The sequence below is a fragment of the Pipistrellus hanaki genome (genome assembly GCF_964339955.1).
Source record: "Pipistrellus hanaki genome assembly, chromosome: 5".
Taxonomy (NCBI): Eukaryota; Metazoa; Chordata; class Mammalia; order Chiroptera; family Vespertilionidae; genus Pipistrellus; species Pipistrellus hanaki.
The window spans coordinates 69,239,426-69,259,663 of NC_140507.1; the positions used below are offsets into that span (position 1 = coordinate 69,239,426).

The 20,238-nt window shown below is 39.8% G+C and overlaps 1 protein-coding gene across 3 annotated transcripts; it reads left to right on the forward strand.

The window, feature by feature from the left end:
• Positions 1–563: 563 nt before the first annotated feature.
• PBK (PDZ binding kinase) lies at positions 564–19,393 on the forward strand. Of its 3 annotated transcripts, none has more exons than XM_084886455.1 (9): positions 564–792; positions 4,467–4,544; positions 6,176–6,269; positions 10,446–10,588; positions 12,283–12,452; positions 14,712–14,841; positions 17,612–17,791; positions 18,262–18,960; positions 19,155–19,393. In XM_084886455.1, the coding sequence occupies exons 2-8, from the start codon at positions 4,487–4,489 to the stop codon at positions 18,459–18,461; spliced, it is 975 nt and encodes a 324-aa protein (XP_084742581.1). In that variant the 5' UTR covers positions 564–792; positions 4,467–4,486; the 3' UTR covers positions 18,462–18,960; positions 19,155–19,393. The 3 variants fall into 3 exon arrangements, with proteins under 3 accessions (XP_084742581.1, XP_084742583.1, XP_084742582.1); XM_084886456.1 differs by lacking the exon at positions 564–792 and adding an exon at positions 840–975; XM_084886457.1 differs by lacking the exon at positions 4,467–4,544.
• Positions 19,394–20,238: the final 845 nt, after the last annotated feature.

The window sequence follows — 20,238 nt, forward strand, 5'->3', positions numbered from 1 at the left end:
AGAGCCTATCTCCTAAGATTCTGTGATTTAATCACCCGGCTGTCTCTCTTGCACTAACTGCTACAGCATTTCCTATGCGGTGGGCACTCAATACACACCTGCAACAGGTGCTCTATAAACATTGGTTCAATAAATGAACACACGTTAAACTGAATGTGGTTATTACAAGTTAGCAGAATTTCTAAATATCTGTATTTCTTCTCAGCCACACACACACACACACACACACACAAAATGATTGCTACTCTATGCTTTTCGTTAATAAAAATTACATAATAATCAAACATTCTGAGAGTATTTGTAACCTGGGAGGAAGTTCAGCCTTACATACAGGCATATATATATATATATATATATATATATATATATATAGTCTTATTAAGCCAGAGTTGTCCCTCTGAAGGGCTGGCATTGGCTATAAAAAGCAGTTTGTCCTTCCCTGCATGTCTCTTCCTTCTATTTATCTTAAAAAGGACCTCTATTTGGTGGTAAAATGGAATCAGTCCAAAGCAAGACCAAAGAAAAGGCGAAGGGCAGATACGATGACTGTTGTCCTTCGCGCCACCCCGTTGTTCGCGGCCGCCGCTGGGGCCGTGCGCGCGCATTTTGAAAGCCCGGCGGGTTCCAGGCGCTTCGGGAGCAGACGGACGTTGTGCAGGGCCAGCGAGACGCCGAAGGGATTGTGGGGTCTTGTCGGCGGCCCCTCGGGACCAGAGTTTGAGGCAGCCTTGGCCTGGACCTCCCGTGGGCCGCGGGCTCCTCCTCCACCTGCAGCGTGGCCGCCGCGGCCGGGTAAGCGGGGCTCCCCTCCTCGGTCCCCGGCCGCGCGGGCCGGGGGCGGGCGGGGCGTTCGCGTCGGCCCCGGCTCGCGGCCTGGCGGGCGAGTGGAAGACGTTGGACGGGAGGCGTTAAACCGGGAACTCTCTTAGGGCTCCTCTTCGCGACCCAGACTCGAGTGCGCGCCTGCATCGCGGGGTAGGATGGGGTTCGGGAAAGCAGTGGCTCTTCCTCGAGGCGGTCTATCTGTACCTGTTGATGGGGGCTCCGGGGGAGAAGACATTGGTCAGACAGATTTGGGGGACCCCCCCCCTGGTCCAGCAAGCCGACATGGCGGTTCGGAGGGCTCGCGGGGAGGCCCCCGGCTTTAGGCCGGTGTCGGTGGGGCGCCCGATCCCAACACCAGGCCTCATGCCTGGGGGAAACTGTCATCTCAGTTTCATGTCTTTTTTTTTTTTTTAATATATATTTTATTGATTTTTTACAGAGAGGAAGGGAGAGGGATAGACAGGTAGAAACATCGATGAGAAAACAAAAAAACATCCATCAGCTGCCCCCTGCACACCTACTGGGGATGTACCCTCAACCAAGGTACATGCCCTTGACCGGAATCGAACCCGGGACCTTTCCGTCCGTAGGCTGAAGCTCTATCCTCTGAGCCAAACCGGTTTCGGCTCAGTTTCATCTCTTAAGGGAGGTTAGAACCGGTGGAGGGTTTGTGGTGGGAATGGAGTGGGCTGGCGTTTGAGGAAGAAGCGTGACGCGCAGTTCCCTACTTTGAATCCCTCCACGAATGTTGCTCCCGGTTTTCAGATGAGCTGCCTGCGCAGGTGGGAGAAGGATTTGAACCGCCAGCCCCTCCACAAACTCCTAGAAGAGGGGATAAACAGTCTGAGCCTCTAGTCCCAGGAGTCCGGCTGAGGGTGCAGAATGCACAGAACCTCAGGAATAATCTGATCAGAGCTTCCCCCTTTGGTTTGCATCCCGCGTTTCCCCTCTGTGTTGCTTCTATTGGTTGTCTACGCTTTAGCTTTAGCCGTATGGTGGGTTCCAGGATAATGAAAAAGGGGTCTTCAGTGTGACTCTAGACAGTGGTGATTGTAGCTACCTTTAAAAAAATGAACAAACTTCTCAATAGGGAATTAAAGCTGGGCCTTAGAGATGATTTCTTTTTCCTTGGCAAGTTTTTATGTTTTAATATATTTTATTGATTTTTTTTTTTTTTACAGAGAGGGAGAGAGAGCTAGAAACATCGATGAGAGAGAGACATTGATCAGCTGCTTCCTGCACACACACACCCCTCCCAAAACTGGGGATGTGCCCGCAACCAAGGCACATGCCCTTGACCCGAATTGATCCTGGGACCCTTCAGTCCGCAGGCCGACGCTCTATCCACTGAGCCAAACTGGTTTCAGCGGCACAGAGTTTTTAAAGGTGCTGTTTTTTTAAGGGTTCTAAAAAAAATTAAATCAAATATTTTTTATAGACAAACCAAATGAGCTTTAGACATGTAGGCACAATTTGTTTTACAGTAACTAATAATATGAAATCTCACTTTTAGGAAAAAAAAGAAAAATTAATTTTGTAAAAAAAAAAATCTTTAAGAAATATGTTATGGAAGAAATAAAAAGCTTAGATTAACTTGCATATATGTGCAGTATGTACATTTTATTTGCATAGATGATTTTTATAATAGCTTGTTGAGATATAATTCACCTAGCATAAAATTCATCCTTTAAAAGTATATAATTTAGCCGGGACCGGTTTGGCTCAATGGATAGAGCGTCGGCTTGGGGACTGAAGGGCCCCGGGTTCGATTCCGGTTAAGGGCATGTACCTTGGTTGCGGGCATATCCCCAGTAGGGGGTGTGCAAGAGGCAGCTGATAGATGACTCTCTCTCATCGATGTTTCTAACTATCTCTCTCCCTTCCACTCTGTACAAAAAATCAATAAAATATATTTAAAAAATAAAAAATAATAATAAATAAAAAAAATTAAGTCTTTAAAAAAAAAGTATATAATTTAGTGATATACTCAGTCCTATTGTTGAATATATTAAGCCACTACCTAATTTAGAACATTTTCATCACCCCAAAAAGAATCCCCACACCCACTTCTTCCCAACCCCCAGACAGCTGCTAATCTATTTTTGTCTGGATTTGCCCATTCTAGGCATTTCTTGTACGTGGAATTACCTACTTATCTATTCATCATCTGATGGATATTTCTGTTCTCTTTTTTTGGCTACTATAAATAATGCTGCTTGCATAGACAATTTCTTTAAAGGGTATGAAAGCCCTGTTAACTACTTTCAGGAAGTGTGAGAAGGAGATTACTTTTTACCTTTTTGCAGTGGTGATTTTTTTTTTTTTAAGCCAAGTTCATATATTTTAATTAAGACAAAAAATGCCTTAGTTAGGGAAATGAAGGGACCCAGATTCGATTCTGATCCAGGGCATATGCCTTGGCTGCATGCTCAATTCTGGCCCCCGCCTTGTGCAGGAGGCAACGTATCACAAATGAGACACATCCATGTTTTTCTCTCTGCTGGTTTGATTGGGTTGCGAGCTCAATCCCTTGTAGGGGTAGGGTAATGCATGAAGCAGCTGGTGGATGTGTCTCCCTCATCAGTGTTTCTCTCTCTCTCTCTGTCTACCTTCCTCTCTGGAAAAAAGAAAAAAAAAAACTATATAAAAAAAGACAACAAAAGGAGATATATGTACTCATATTTGTAATACTTTAAACAAAATAAAATTTAAAAAAAAAAACTAGGAATGTTTGTAAGGACCAAAAAACAAAACAAAACAAAATATATTTTGCTAATAGTATGACCTTGGGTAAGTAATAGTACCTGTCTGGGTTTCAGTTTTCTCGTTTCTCATGCAAATAAAATTGGACTAGATAGTTTTATCTTTTTTCTTTCTTTTTAAAAAAATATTTTTTACCATGAGTGAAAACTTGATTGCTCCAAGCAATATGTGAATGTCACCAACACCTCATTGGGGCAAATATATTAAAAAGCACAATCATCTCAACTTCTCAACTAACGCACTGTACAGAAGCTTCCCAGGCCACACCCTCAGCACAACGGTTGCATTTCAGTGGCAGCAGCTGCACTTGCGGGAGCCTCCTCTGCAGATGCAGCCCTAGGCACACATGGAGTGGGGTGGGGGGAGGGAAGCAGTAGCTTTTTCAACATGTTTTACAGTTGCAAGCTGTGCATTTGTAGTTGTCTCCACAGATGCATATTCCTCCAGATCAGGGGTCCTCAAACTTTTTAAAGTGGGGGCCAGATCACGGTCCCTCAGAGAGCTGGAGGGCCGGACTATATGAACTACTAATTCCTACTGTAACACCTCGGCTGCGCTCACTGCCCAAAAAACCTGGCGGGCCGGATCAGACTCCTCTGCGGGCCGCATGTGGCCCGCGGGCCGTAGTTTGAAGACCCCTGCTCCAGATAAGCAGGAGCATTCCCTGGGGTCCGTGGTCCAGGTGTCCTAAGAGGCTCCCCTGCTGGCTGTGCTGGAGAAGGGAGGCTCTAGACTAGATCTTTTTCATGGTCTTTTTCAGTTTTCAAATTTAATGCTTCATATGATAAAATGAGAACTAGTATAGAAGGTTTTTCTTAATGAACTAGAGTTGTGCTCTTTATAACTGCAATGTAACTTTCAATTTATTTTTATCATAGGACCTAGAGTGATTATTACAATGGACGAAATCAATAATTTTAAGACACCAAGCAAATTATCTGAAAAAAGAAAATCTGGTAAGATAGGTATACTAGTAAAACTTTTTTTTTGTTGTTATTGTTATTAAAACTGTAGTTTGATGCTTTAATTACCATCCACAATTTTAGGATAAGTTGTCTTTATAATGTTGATCTTAGCAAATTAGACTAACACTGTTGGCCAGGACATGGTCATCTGTGACCTGATTTCCTTTATTCCTGATTATCAGGAATGTGTATTAAACTTTGTCAAGAGCATTTTCAGAATATATTGGGATAGTTTTATTTCTTTGTCTGTCAATATGGTAAATAAAATGTTAAACCAAACTTTCACTCTTGGGGTAAAGCCAATGTAGTCATGAGGTATCTATAATAATAAAAGTGTAATATGCTAATTAGACCAGACAGCCAAACAACCTTCCAGCCATCATTCCAAACGTCCTTCTGGATGAAGCCCGAGGCAGAATCAGTTAGGGGCAATCAAGCAGGCATGCATAGTGGTTAGGGATGATCAGGCAGGCAGGCAAACGGTTAGGAGCCAGTGGTTGTGGATTGCGAGAGGGATGTCCGACTGCTGGCTTAGGCCTGATCCCTGGGGTCCTGGATTGTGAGATGGTGCAAGCTGGGCTGAGGACCCCCCTCCCCCATGCACAAATTTTATGCACCAAGCCTCTAGTTTTATATATAACTTGATTTAATTTGCTAATATTTTCTGTGTTCAAGAGGGGATCCCTCAGCCTGGCCTGCCCCCTCTCACAGTCCGGGAGCCCTCAGGGGCGGGAAGCGACCTGGCGATCAGGGGAAGGCGACTTCCCCATCACACCTCTGCTGCTGCCATTGTCGGCAGTGCAAGGCTCGGCCGGCCCCAGTTACCTGAGCCTTGGGCAGCCACCATCCGAGGCTTGCCTGTGCTTCAGGCAGGCCCTGGGCTGCTGGGGGGCTGAGGGTATGGGGGACTCCAGAGGCAGGCACAGGGAGTGGCTGGACCGCGTGCCTGCCACCCAGGCAGGGCTGAGGGGACTGGGCACCACCATCTTGTGGCTCTAGGTGCTGCCATCTTTGAGGGCATGACAGCCAATTATCATATTCCCTCCTTATTGCCTGTGGGTTCCACCATCTTTATGAGGGTGTGATGGTCTATTAGCATATTCCCTCTTTATTAGATAGGATAATGCTTTGTAATATAGATATACTATAATTATGACCAATAATTATTACTAAGGTTTTTCTGAAGCTACAAAAGTGAATCCCAGTATTCAAATATATATGCTTGCTTGCATGTATGTGTATGATGTCTTTGTGCACATGCTGTATTGAGGCATTGGCAAACTATTTGTAAAGGGCCAGATAGTAAATAGTTTAGACTTCCTTGGCCATACAGAAACATCATTGCATTTTTTTTTTTTACTTTTTTTTTTTAAATCAACCCTTTCAAAAACAATTCTTAACTTCTGGATCATATAAAAACAAACTTCAGTGTTACTGTAACATAGAGCTCCAAACGTAGACTTACTCAAGGGGTCTCCATTTAAAACTAGGATGGTTAGTGTCAGATTGCTCTCCAAAAGATTATGCCAATTAATACTCTTATCAATAGTGTATTGCAAATGTTCAGATGCATTTGTCTTTTCAAATACTAATTTTATTTTTTAATTCTTTCTGACACTTAGTGTTATGTTCAACTCCATGTATAAAAATTCCTGCCTCTCCGTTTATGCAGAAGCTTGGCTATGGCACAGGGGTAAATGTCTACCTAATGAAAAGGTGAGTATACGATTTTAGATTAACCTTTTAAATGGAACCATAGTTCAGTTGTACTTGGAGACAAAGGAATAGGAAAATTCAAGTATTTGGATTTGAGGTTTTTTCCTGAACCTGCTGTATTCAGTCTCAGAACCTTTTATAACTTTACCAGAGCCCTACCTGTTATACATTTCTTTTAACTTTTCTCCTAATGGATTATTAAAGAGACAGTAATTTACCTTATCATTTTTCCTGGGCTTTATGGGTAGGGAATCAGCCTGCCTAACACAACATGTCTTTAGGTTTATATTGTTTCTAGATAGAAATGCTTTCTTTAATATAAAGCTAATTAATTGAGAATAGCATAGCAATAATATGTAAGTGGATGTTTTGAAGCATTTTTTGCCGTTTAAACACTCCTTTTGTTGTGTTTATATGTTTTTTTAGTGCCTAAAAACTGTCATCTAAGTTATTTTGAAAGAAAAAAATTCTTGTAGACTCATGGCTAGTCTCATTTTTTTTTTTTCCTTTCTTAAAATCTTTAAATGTAAAGTGTGTTGTTAATAAGTTCTGTATATAGCCGAGACCGGTTTGGCTCAGTGGATAGAGCCTCAGCCTGCAGACTGAAAGGTCCCAGGTTTGATTCCGGTCAAGGGCATGTACCTTGGTTGCGGGCACATCGCTAGTAGGGGGTGTGCAAGAGGCAGCTGGTCGATGATTCTGTCTCATCGGTGTTTCTAACTCTCTATCCCTCTCTCTTCCTCTCTGTAAAAAATCAATAAAAATATATTTAAAAAAATAATAAGTTCTGTATATAATAATAAAAAAGCTTCATATGGTGGCTGATTGAAAAATAGCAGTCCTGCCTGGTCCTACTACTCCTTGTAATGTGTCCCTGTCAGCCTGGGATTTTCCCTCCTGCAGCCTGGAGACCCTTTGTTTCCCTGGTGAACTGGATCTCCTGTTGTTCTGTACCTCACGTCTCACTATTTCTTGGTTTATATTTTGTTTTGTTTAAGGACATTTGGTAGCTCCCTATGAAAAAGTACACAGGAGATACATTTAAAAATAAGATATTTTTATGGATTTCAGAGAGGGCAGGAAAGAGAAACATGATGAAAGAGAATCATTGATTGGCTGCCTCCTGCATGCCCCCTAATGGGGATCGAGCTCTCAACCCTGGGCATATGCCCTTGTCTAGAATCGAACGTGGGACCCTTTAGTCCACAGGCTGACACTCTATCCACTGAGCCAAACTGGCTAGAGCCACAGGACATGCGTTTTTGAGAATTGGCATGTATTTATTTATTTATATTTTATTAAGTTTTTACAGAGAGGAAGGGAGAGCGACAGAGAGCTAGAAACATCGATGAGAGAGAAACATCAACCAGCTGCCAAGGTACGTGCCCTTGACTGGAATCGAACCTGGGACCTTTCAGTCCACAGGCGGAAGTTCTGTCCACTGACCCAAACTGGTTTCAGTGAGAATTTGCATTTTTGAAATGTTTTCGTTCTACACTAATACTTGAATGGCTCTTTTGTTTTCCTGGGCCAGAATTCTTTTTGGACATAATTTTCCTCCACAAGTTTGAGGATTTTGTTCCATTATTTGTTAGCCTGCTGAAAATTCTTAAGTGTTCCCACTGAGAATTCTGAAGCCTTCCTGATTGCTGATTCTTTTTGTTACCTGTTTTATGTTAGCTATTTCTCCCAGTGGTCTCCCAGATCCATTCATCACCAGTGTTCTTAAATTTCACAGTGACATGCATGGGTGTGGGCCTCTTGTATTCTGAAAATTCCTGTTCTTAAATTTTTAAGAAGTTATTAAAATTCCTTACTGACATTTTCCACCCCTGTCTTCCTATTTTTTTTTGTGGATGTTCTTATTAGACTGATCTCTGGTTTTTCCCTGATTTTCCTATTTTCTCTTTGTTCTATTTTCTGAGAGATTTTCCCAACTTCATCTTCTTATACTTCTCTTGAGTTTTTCAATTTTGTCTATTTTGTTTTTAATTAATTATCTGAAAATTCTCCTTTTTAAAATGGAATCCTAAGTTTTGGGATGTTCAAAATATAGAAATGTTCTATATTTTGATCTTGATTGTGATAGCACATATGAAAACTCATTGAACATATAGTATGCATATGGTTATGAATTACTGTGTGTTGGTATGTTCACAGACATTCAACTTTACCAGTAAACCTCAAACTAAAGACCTGCTTTAGCCACTTCCTTTTTTAAAAAAACTATATTTTATTGATTTATTTTTTACAGAGAGGATAGGAGAGGGAGAGAGAGTTAGAAACATCTACGAGAGAGAAACATCTATCAGCTGCCTCCTGCACACCCCCTAGTGGGGATGTGCCCAAAACCAAGGTATATACCCTTGACCGGAATCGAACCCAGGACCCTTTAGTCCACAGGCTGATGGTCTATCCACTGAGCCAAACTGGTTTTGGCAGATTTTTTTTCTTTAGAATTTGACCATTTTGTCTTTTAAAATTATTGGTTTAAAAGTTTTATTATTTTTTTAATCTTAATTGTTGAAAGTATTACATATGTCTCCCTCCTCTCCACTTGACCTATTCCAGCCCACTAAAAGTTTTATTTATTCACTTTTATTTTTTAATTTCTGCTGTTTCTATAGTTATGTCCTCATTTTTTATTGCAATATTATTTGTACCTCCTTTTATTTTTTTCTTGTGCAATCTCTGTTTTATTAGCCTTTTTAGTAAACTAACTTTTAGCTTGATTAAGTATTTTATTCAGATTTTATAGTTTTTGTCATATAGATCAGGATATGTTATGGAAAAGGTAAAGGATGGACTTGGTCCCCCTCTCTGCCTGGCCTGGTCAACCCCAACTTCCCCTCCCTTCCGGCCTGGTCGCCCCACACAGCCTGCTGTTCAATTGTTTGGTCAACCCTCATTAATCCCTCTGCCAGCCTTGTCACCCCACACAGCCTGTGTTCGGTCATCTGTCCAGTTGTTTTGGTCATGATGGCCCCTGGCTTTTTATATATTAGGATTATTATTGCCTTAGCTCATGTCTTTGAGTATTCAGTGAAGGTAGAGATGGATTGGTTAGTGAAGAGGCACAATATTTGTTGGAGAACAGTCTGCTATATGGATGATTACATATGGGCCAAATGTTCCTTACATGTCTCTTTTTTAAATTGTTTTTTAGAGATTAGTGTTTGTTATTTAGCATTCTAGAACTTGTCTGTGGTACATATAGTTAAACTAGTGGCCTGGTGCATGAAATTTGTGCATGGCGGGGGGGGGGGGGGGTATCCCTCAGCCTGGCCTGTGCCCTCTCCAGTCTGGGATCTCTCTTGAAATCTGGGATTGCTTGCTCCTAACTGCTCACCTGCCTGCTGGCTTGCTCACCCCCAACTGACCCCCTCCCTGCTGGCCTGATGACCCCCAACTGCCCCCTGCTCACCCCCATTCCCCCCTCAGCTGACCTGCTTGCCCCCAACTGCCCCCCACACCACAACCACCCAGCTGGCCTGCTCACCCCCAATGAGCTCACCTAGCGGCCTGCTCGCCCTGAATTGCCCCCCTGCCAGCCTGCTCACCACCAACTGTCCCCCCTTCCCCCATCAGCCTGCTTGCTCCCAACTGTGCCCCCCCCTTTCCCCATCAGCCTGCTCGGCCCCAACTGTCTCCCCACCCCCCACCCACACTCCTCTTGCTGGCCTGCTCACCCCTAACTGCCCCGATGATGGCCTGTTCACCTCCAACTGCCCTCCCCTGCTATCTGATCACCCTAACCACCTCTGCCTCGGTCCCACCACCATGGCTTTGTCCAAAAGGTCTCCCAGTCTAATTAGCATATTACCCTTTTATTAGTATAAATGTTTGATAAGTAGTTGGTAGTATGACATGCTTGATTAGAAAAATTTAAAAATATATAAGAACTCTTTTTTCTTTTAGTTCTCCCTTTTTATCCCTTCTTTCCAGCAATAAATATCAGACTACTCTTGTAATCAATTGATGTATCAGCTATTTCTCTTCCAGTTTGAAAAGGAAATGTAGCAGAGGTGTTGATAGTATAAAATTTTGCAAATTTAAAAAAATAACAACAAATTATCAAGTCCTTTTAAAAAATTGGAAGTTCTTGTTAGTCATTTGGAAATGTATTTATTATTTTTAGTTATCTTTATACTTTTTATGATTGATTATTTTTTTAAGATCTCCAAGAGGCTTGTCTCATTCTCCTTGGGCTGTGAAAAAGATTAATTCTAAATGTAATGGTGATTATCAAAGTATGTATCAAAAGAGATTAACTGATGAAGCTAAGATTTTGAAAAGCCTTAATCATCCAAATATTATAGGTAAGTTTAAATTTTATTTGGTAGCGGGAACTTATATATTATTCTGTTTATCAGAAATAATTTATATAATTTCTTAACCATTTTCAGTAATAAAAATGAAGAGGATGGTGGTAGAGTTTGGTAAGAATCAAAGTAATGTAAACATTCTGAAATAAAAGTTAGTATACATCTTTAGATGCTTAAGTATGTATTTAAAACATCATGGGATCACTTATATGAGGAATCTAATAAACAAAATAAGCTATGAACAAAAAAGATCCAGAGGCATTAAAGTATTCAACAGACTGACTTGTTTCAGAGGGAAGGTGGGAGGTGGGGGGGGAGAGATTACTCGATCTTACCTAATAATAGATAAACATGTAAATTAACCATACCTCCACTATGCCACCAGCCAATCAGGAATGATATGCAAATTAACCCAACAAAGATAGTGATTACTTTGTATGCGCATGTACCAAGTGACGGCCATGGCAATGATGCAAGCATTCTGCCCTAACCCTGGTCTCAGGGCCTCTGGGCAGCATGGGAAGGCGAGGCTGGAGTGGAAAGAGGCGGCTCTGGGGCCTGAGCAGAAAGGAACTGGGCCAGAGTGGAAAGGCAGTGTTGGCAGCCAGGGAAAGGAAAGCCCATCCTAACATGAATATTTGTGCATCAGGCTTCTAGTAAACTTATAAGCATATATGCATTGCCCATGAACAGACAGTGTGGGGAAGGCATGGGGGAAGAGGCAGAATCAGGGTGGAGAGATTCAGTGGGGGGAAAGGGGGAAATCTAATAATTTCAACAGTAAACATAAATTCAAAAAAATAATAATTTAAAAAATCATGGGAGTAGTCATGCCCTAGCTGGCTTGGCTCAGTGGATAGAGCATCAGCCTGCAGACTAAAGTGTCCTGGATTCATTTTCTGTCAGGGACACATGCCTGGATTGCGGACTCGATCCCCACTGCCCATCGATGATTCTCTCATCATTGATGTTTCTATCTCTCCCTCTCTCTTCCTCTCTGAAATCAATAAAAATAAGAATATTAAAAATACATAATTAAATAAATACTCATGATGCTGATACTATGAGGAATTCAGGAATATAGAGTGATCTTCATTTAGATAATTTCCTTTTCATTTTTAATATAAGTAGGGCTCAAGCCATTATATTTAGGAATCCATAAAATATTTTAAAATCTTAATTTGTGATACTATTTGTAAACACTGAAGGCATTTTAAAATAGATGATTGAATTAGTTTTATAAATATCTAAGTTCCCTTGACCTGGCCTGTGTCCTCTTGCAATCCGGGACCCCTTGGGAGATATTGGAGAGCCAGTTTCTGCCTGATCCCAACAGGCCAGGCCGAGGGACCCCACCAGTGCACGAATCTATGCACCAAGCCTCTAGTAGTATGTGTATAAGATCTTGGGTTAATCTCTTCCTGCCCTCCCCACTTCTCTCTGAGATTAATCAGTCTGTTCCATGTTTCCATGCCTATGGTTTCCGCTCCTGTGTTAAGTGTCTGTCACTAGTGGTCATTGTGCATCATAGCTACCAGCCATTCACTTAGGCTTTTATATATATAGATAGCTGTTTCATTATATATTTGTCAGCGGTAATCCAGGTCCATTTTCAGTCACAGTACTATAAAAAACTTAAGTACTGCTGTTCTTCCCTATTCTAGTAGAAAATGTTATGTTTCTTTAAGGTTATCGTGCTTTCACTGAAGCCAATGATGGGAGTCTGTGCCTTGCTATGGAATATGGGGGTGAAAAGTCTCTAAATGACTTAATCGAAGAACGAAATAAAGACAGCCACAGTCCTTTTCCAGCAGCCACAATTTTAAAAGTTGCTTTGAACATGGCAAGAGGGTTAAAGGTAACTGTACCATTATATTTTTTTGTGGAACATTAAAAAACTAAGTACAGTCTAGCTCAGGGGTCTTCAAACTACGGCCCGCGGGCCACATGCGGCCCGCAGAGGAGTCTGATCCGGCCCGCCAGGTTTTTTGGGCAGTGAGTGCAGCCGAGGTGTTACAGTAGGAATTAGTAGTTCATATAGTCCGGCCCTCCAGCTCTCTGAGGGACCGTGATCTGGCCCCCACTTTAAAAAGTTTGAGGACCCCTGGATAGAGTATCGGCCTGCAGACTTGAAGGGTCTCGGGTTCGATTCTGATCAAGGGCACGTGCCTGGGTTGTGGGCCTGTCTTCAGTGGAAGACATGCAGGAGGCAACCGATCCGTGGTTCTCTCATCATTGATGTCTCAATCTCTTTCTCCCTTTCCTTTCCTCTCTGAAATCAATAAAAATATATTAAAAAAAAAAAAAAAAGATTTGGGATAAGTTTTGGCATCATGAATAGTCATCTATAGCAGCAGTCGCCAACCTTTCGGACCTCACGGACCACTGGTTGGCGACCGCTGATCTACAGGTCAAATGAGAAAGCTCTCAATTTTATGCAAACAAATTATTGTGCCTTTGGATGGACACAGTGTTAGAAATAAAAATAATTCCATATCCTAAATAACTTAAACAGAAGTAGTGATGGTGCCACAAAACTGTTGAACAACCCAAATGCAGATAATGTAATGATACTGATGTCAAAATTGTATGTTAGAGTTTAAATAGAATTGATTTATGAAGCATGAAATTAGAAAAAGGCAATAATATTTCTAAAGATACATATTTTATTTTTGAAATATATTTTTATTGATTTCAGAGAGGGAGAGAGAATCATTGATTGGCTGCTTCCTGCATGCGCCCCACTGGGAATCAAGCCCCCAACCTGGACATGTGCCCCAACCAGGAATCAAACCGTGACTTTCTGTTTCATAGGTCTACACTCAACTACTGAGCCTTGCTGGTCAGGCCAAGTATATATTTTTAATATGTGTATAGAAAAAAACAATTTTAAGTGCATAAGATAAACTAAATCAATTTGATTATTTAATAAATGACTTTAAATATATATAATGGAATTAATAAATTATGTATTTGAGCATATTGTCTTTATGATGGGCAACATTTAAATCAAGCACAGTGAGTATTTCAAATTATATTACAAGAATTATCTCTGCATCATTTTCAAACCCAGTTATAGAGTAGATACTCAAATGCTGATAAATGAAAAAATAACAGGTTTATAAGATACTTTATTATGGATGTTGTTGTCAATACTAAGAAAGGCTTAGTGTATAAAGCAAAAGACAAGTCTTAGATTATATTTCTGCTTCATCTTCTTGTAGTAGCCCTCTGTAGCTACTACATAACCCCACTGTATTGTTTTACATCATCTCAATTTTAAAAAAATGTCTCATTTTTAAGATTCCAAAATAATTCCTAAAATTTTCTAGCTTCAAATAAAGTTGTGGTGTATTTTGATATCTCCATAGCGTGTGTGTGTGTGTGTGTGTGTGTGTGTATATATATATATATTTTTTTTTAATCTTCACCCAAGGATGTGTTTTACCTATTTTTATTTTTTTAATATGTTCTCATTGATTTTAGAGGGAAGATGGAGAGGAAAAGGGAGGGAGGGAGCAAGAGTCAGGGAGGGGAGCGGGAACGAAAGAGTGAAAGAGAAACATTAATGAGAGAATCATCAATTGACTGCTTCCAGCACAACCAGACCTGGAATCGAACCTCTTGATGCACGGGAAGGTACTCAACCAACTGTGCCACACTGGCGGGGCTTACTTATTTTTAAAGAGAGAGGAAAAGGAGAGGGAGAGAGAGAAACATTGATCAGTTGCCTCCTACACACACACCGACTGGAGATTAAACACAAAACCTAGGTATGTGCCCCAACAGGAATCAAACCCACAACTTTTTCATGTGCAGGACATTGCTCCAACTAACCTGGCTGGGGCTTCTGCTGTAGCATCTTTTAATGTAAAAATATGTAAGATGGGTTTGTAAATAAAAAATTTATAAGATTTCCAACAAACTTTTTAGATTTCTGATGTGTATGGCAGACCAAGATAACATGAGATATTTCCTTCTCTAGCTTCAAATAATTTGAAATGATAGTATAATCCTATATTTTAGGAAGGGGGTTCAGATTTTATTTGTTTGAAGGTTATTTATGAGTATTTAGTTGGCATTTTTATTCAGATATGTTAAATTTCCACTATTTTAGTATTTGCACCAAGATAAGAAGTTGCTTCATGGAGACATAAAGTCTTCAAATGTTGTAATTAAAGGTGATTTTGAAACAATTAAAATCTGTGATGTAGGAGTCTCTCTACCATTGGATGAAAATATGACAGGTGAGTAATATTCTAATTTTTTAATTTTTACACATATTTAAATAAGTAACTGTTTACATTCTTCAAAAATAAAAAACTAATAATAATAAAGTATACAGTAAAAATTATCCCTCCTTTTTACTCAGCCTCCAGCCCTGTCTCTTGCCACATACACAATATAAATTGTTGTTTTCTTATTAATATACTCCAGACTATTATGATTTCTGAACGCATAATAATCTGACCACTCAGTATGGGTGGGATCCCGCCAGCCTGACCAGGGGGAGGGGACATGGGTGGTTGGCCAACCTGCCTGCTGCTCAAACTCCTGGTCGAGGGGACAATTTGCATATTAGCCTTTTATTATATAGAATTATTATATAGGATATACACTGAATGGCCAGATTATTATGCTTTCAGAGATGATCATAATCTGGCCACTCAGTGTATGTTAACTGAAGATAACTTTAGGAACTATTTCTAACCTAGATTAGTAATTTTTAAGTGGTAGAAGATTTGGGAATAGAAAATAAAATTTTTAAAAAATGTTCTAGTTGTTGTTGTTAATCCTCACCTGAGGATAGTCTTCCTATTGATCTTTATAGAGAGAGTGGATGGGAAGGAGGAAGGGGGGGAAGAGAGTAAGAAACATTGATGCAAGAGATGCCTCCCACACATGCCTTGAGTGGGGCCCAGGACCGCAACCCAGGTATGTGCCCTGGGCCAGGAGTTGAACTTGGGACCCTTTGGTATCTGGGCTGATGCTCTAACCACTGATCCACATCAACCAGGGTGAAAATAAAATTTTAATAAGGTTTTATAAAGGAATTCATTTAGCATCAGTACAGTGACAAGGTTTGGGAAACTGATAGAAGAAACTGGAGTGGAAGTAGGAAAGAGGTGCTAGTAAAAGCCAGTCTTCTGCTTTTTACCCTGTCCCATCTCACTTTATTGTAAACTAGTGTCCTGGTGCACGGACTCATGCACATTGAAAGGAAATTAATTAGAAGAAATATTTTAATGTTGCTTTTTGCAACTTGCTAATGAAAAAAAAAAAAAAATAGGATTCTACTGAGTCTCCTATCTATCTACTCCAGGAATTTTGTGAGGATCAAATGAGATGAGGCACGGGAAAATGCTTCACAAACATTTTGTTAAACTGTAAAATGTTTGCACTTGGCTATAAAGCAAGTCAGGTTCCTGGGCTGAAGAAACTCAAAAGGATGCTAGTTTCTAGGGAGAGGAAGCTGGGCGTTGCTACATGATGTCATTAACCGGCACCCACAGCAGCCATTGCTGGGCTGGGCTGGGGGCTGCATTTTGTGCCATAGGGGTCTTGGCAGCATTGGCTGCGATTTGATGGGGTGTCACTCTGGGGTGGTCGTGGGCCTCTGTTCCACTTGGTGGAAGCCAAGTGTTGGTTTGTCAGTGCCAGGTCTGTGGTGTCATTTCTCTGTGTGTCATGGTAGCTCCTGTGTTGTGTGTCTGCCCCCTGGTGGTGAATGTGCATCATAGCTACTGGTCAGACAGATGGTCATTTAGCATTTTGTATATATAGATACTGTTCATTCTCTTAGGGAATTTAGGATATATTCTTAGTGAGAACCTAGAGACAGCCTCAAGGAGAAAGCTTATGCTTTTAACATATTTAATAAATAACACTTAAACTTTTCTCGTATGCTAGTCAGAATACACACACACACACACACACACACACACACACACATATATACCTTAATTTCTAGCTAAAGTTAAGGTCTATAAGTTGAATTGAAGGAAAAAGTCAAAACTATGAACCTCAGGCTGAGTAACTACCGGTACTACAAATATGAAACTTTAGGAAAGGAGAATTTTTAAAAAATATATAAGATTTTTTAACATAATTTTCTCAAACCTTAATATATGGAGTAGATAAAACTAATATGTAAAAAAAAAAAAAAATTTTAAAAGATTGAGTAGATAAGGTAAATCTATGCATTAGAAAATTGATTATATATATTGGTTAGGTTATAAAAGAAAACCTCAAAAAGTAGAAATAGCCTAATGGTTGATGTTCATTGTCCTTGGTGATATACATCTAGATATTAGTAGCATAGTTGGAAACAAAACCCCAAAGTTTTTAGTAATTACTTATAATTGATTCTAGGCTGAACAAATAAATCAAATTCTAGTTGTAAAATATTTTTTAAAATGAGAATGTAACAACAAATTAAAAATGATTTGATATGGTCAAAGCTACCCAAAGGAACACATTTTCATTATGTAACCTTTATGAAGTTGAGTCATTTCCTGAGCAAAAGCCAATATGTGATTCAACTCCCCTTTTCCCTGATTTAGCAATCAGAAGCATAGAAATGGTTTTTCTCTCAGCCTAATAATAGCATAGTTTGAAAATGAAGAAACAGGCACAGAGTAAATGTTTCAGGTAACAGAGCTCGTAAATGTCTTTGAACCCAGGCAAGACCATCTTGTTCTAGAGTCTGAACTAACATCCACAATCTATTTATGTTCTTGCCACTTTTTAAAAAGAATTGCTGATTCTCTACAACTTTGTCAACTATCAAACTTTTTAAATATTTACCAATCTGAATAGGAAAAACTAATTTGTATTAATTATTGAGGTTGAGTGTATTTTTTCATGTTTCCTGGCTATACTTGATAACCTTTAAACCACCTGTCAAATCATTTGCCCAGGTTTTTTTTAAGCAGGTGGTGGTGGTCTTTGTTTGCCTTTCTTAGGGAGTTCTTGTGCTGGCCATTGTAACAGTTTTACCTGTTTTGCTTGTTTCAGTAACTGACCCTGAGGCCTGTTACATTGGCACTGAGCCTTGGAAACCCAAAGAAGCTTTGGAGGAGAATGGTATTATTACGGACAAAGCAGACATATTTGCCTTTGGCCTTACTCTGTGGGAAATGATGACTTTAAGTATTCCACACATTACTCTTTCAGATGATGATGACTATGATGAAGGTATAAATACGTATTTTTAATGTAAAACCCAATCTCTCTGGTTTGAAAGATTAGTATATAAAATTACATTTTATTTTTCTATTAATTTTAAAAAGAGCAAGGTATTTGATTTAGTTGCATGAGATATAGATTATATTGTTACTGATGGCTGATTTGGTACCATCTCAGTTTAATTTCATACAAATGAGATGTATATTAATTCAGAACAGGGAGGTAAATTGAGAAAATTCAAAGGAGCAAAAAGTTACCTTAAAAACTCTTTGCCTGAGAAGATTATAAAGGTTGATATCCACAGATTAAATCCATTTAATAAATTCATGACAATAGCTAATCCACACCATGGCTGGACAGTGGAGACTGGTATAGTGAAAAGCATACTGGGTGAGGAATTGTTTCAGGAGGGTGAGTGAGCAGGCGGTAAGTTTTTCCACGATCGAAAGTGATTTTGTTTCAAACTTTCTCATGAGCAGATAAAACTTTTGATGAAAGTGACTTTGATGATGAAGCATACTATGCAGCTTTGGGAACGAGGCCACCTCTTAATATGGAAGAGCTGGATGAGACATACCAGAAAGCAATCGAGCTCTTCTCTGTGTGCACGAACGAAGATCCTAAAGACCGTCCTTCTGCTGCGCACATTGTTGAGGCTTTGGAAGTATTTGTCCAGTGATCTCATATTCATAACTACCTGAGCTTCAAGTATGGCTCGTGCATATAACTGTTCTCTTTACTGTAATACATTTATGCTGTTACTGTGATAACCCATAATTATTAGACTATTTGAATTTTAGAACCATAGTACCTTATTAACATTTGAAAAACTTTTTCTATTATAAAGGTATTTCATGTATACTTACCAGCATTTAATATTGTAGTGGATTTTCTATAAAACTTAAGAAATATTTAGGCGTAAGGAACAAATATTGAAATTTGTTCATAGAGATTTAAAACACTAGCAAAATGTCATAAACGCTTATGTCTAACATTAATTTGGGTAGGGGGACCAATACGTCTATTAATGATCTTTCTTGCATATTCTCTACTTAAATAGATCTATTTAAATTAGCACTTTGAAGTATAAAAGAAGTCTACATTTGATTATCTTTTAAAACATGAAACTTTGCTGGTCTTTCTTGGCTCTTGTGCTTATTAACGCTTTGCACTCCGCTGTCCCCTCTCAGGGGACATCGGAATTCTAGCATATCACTCGGATGTCCCCTCTCAGGGGACATTGCAGTTTATTAGTGATTACGGGGAATTGAGTTATTTCAACGCACGTTTGCGCCGCAAAGTAGCGTCGAGTAGCTGGTAGCCAATGTCCAGAATGGTTCGGAGTGCAAAGGGTTAAATATGTCATTGGCAGCTGAGAAAATATGGCTTAGAGTAGCTCCTTGGGTATTTCCAAACTTACAGTTAAGGCTTGTCCTTTTGGTTCTTCTCAGATCTTTGGTTTTTGCTTTCATTTATTTAATGTATTTCTATACTGAGATCCCTTTTTATTTTTTAATTACTAATCTAGCTCTTAAGCATTTTACAGTTCGGGTGTAAAAATAATAAAACTAATAGGATGATATAGAATAAAGGACACTTTAGTTACCAGAAGATGTGTTATCTATTTTATACTCCAGTTGATCTGAGTGTTGTCATTAAAGTTGAAGAATGAATGTGAGTAGATTTCTTTCTCTCTCTTGGCTTTATTTTGTTAGTCTGTAAAACGAGAGTGACTTGGATCAGTAATTTCTATCTGTGAACCATAGCTCTGAAGAGAGCTTAGTCTAGCCCAAGAGAATCAAGATTAGCCCCAACAAGACTAGCTAACCCCAGAGAGCTAAGCCTGGCCCCGAAGGGCTGAGACTAGCCCTAAGAGCCGATGTTAGTCCCAAAGGGCTGACCCCAGTGCCTGAGCCGAGCCTATCCCAAAGAGCCAAACCTAGTCCCAAAGGTTTTGCCAATATCTGAAGGACTGAGCCTAGCCCCAAACAGCTGAGCCCAGTCTCAAAGAGCCAAGCGTAGGCCCAAAAATCGGAACTGATATAATGAGCCCGTTATAGCATAACTTACAAAAAAATGCTGGGAGAATTTACCAAATATCAAGAATATAGTATTGGCATAGGACAGCCAATAAAACTAGTGGAAAACAGGCAGAAATAGACTTGCAAACATATGGAAACAATTTTTGACAAAGATAGCAAATTAAAACAAAACAAACAAAAAACAGATAAAAGTATAAGAGGCTTGAGTAGTCACAACCTAATATGGTCATCAACAGTGTAATTAGAATGTATTTTCAGGGTAGAATATTATATAGTAATAAAAGTGAGATTCGAGATGCAAATCAAAACAACAGTGCGGTACCATCTCACACCTGTCGGAACGGCCAACATCAACAAATCAACAAACAAGTGTTGGCGAGGTTGCGGAGAAAAAGGAACCCTCATGCACTGCTG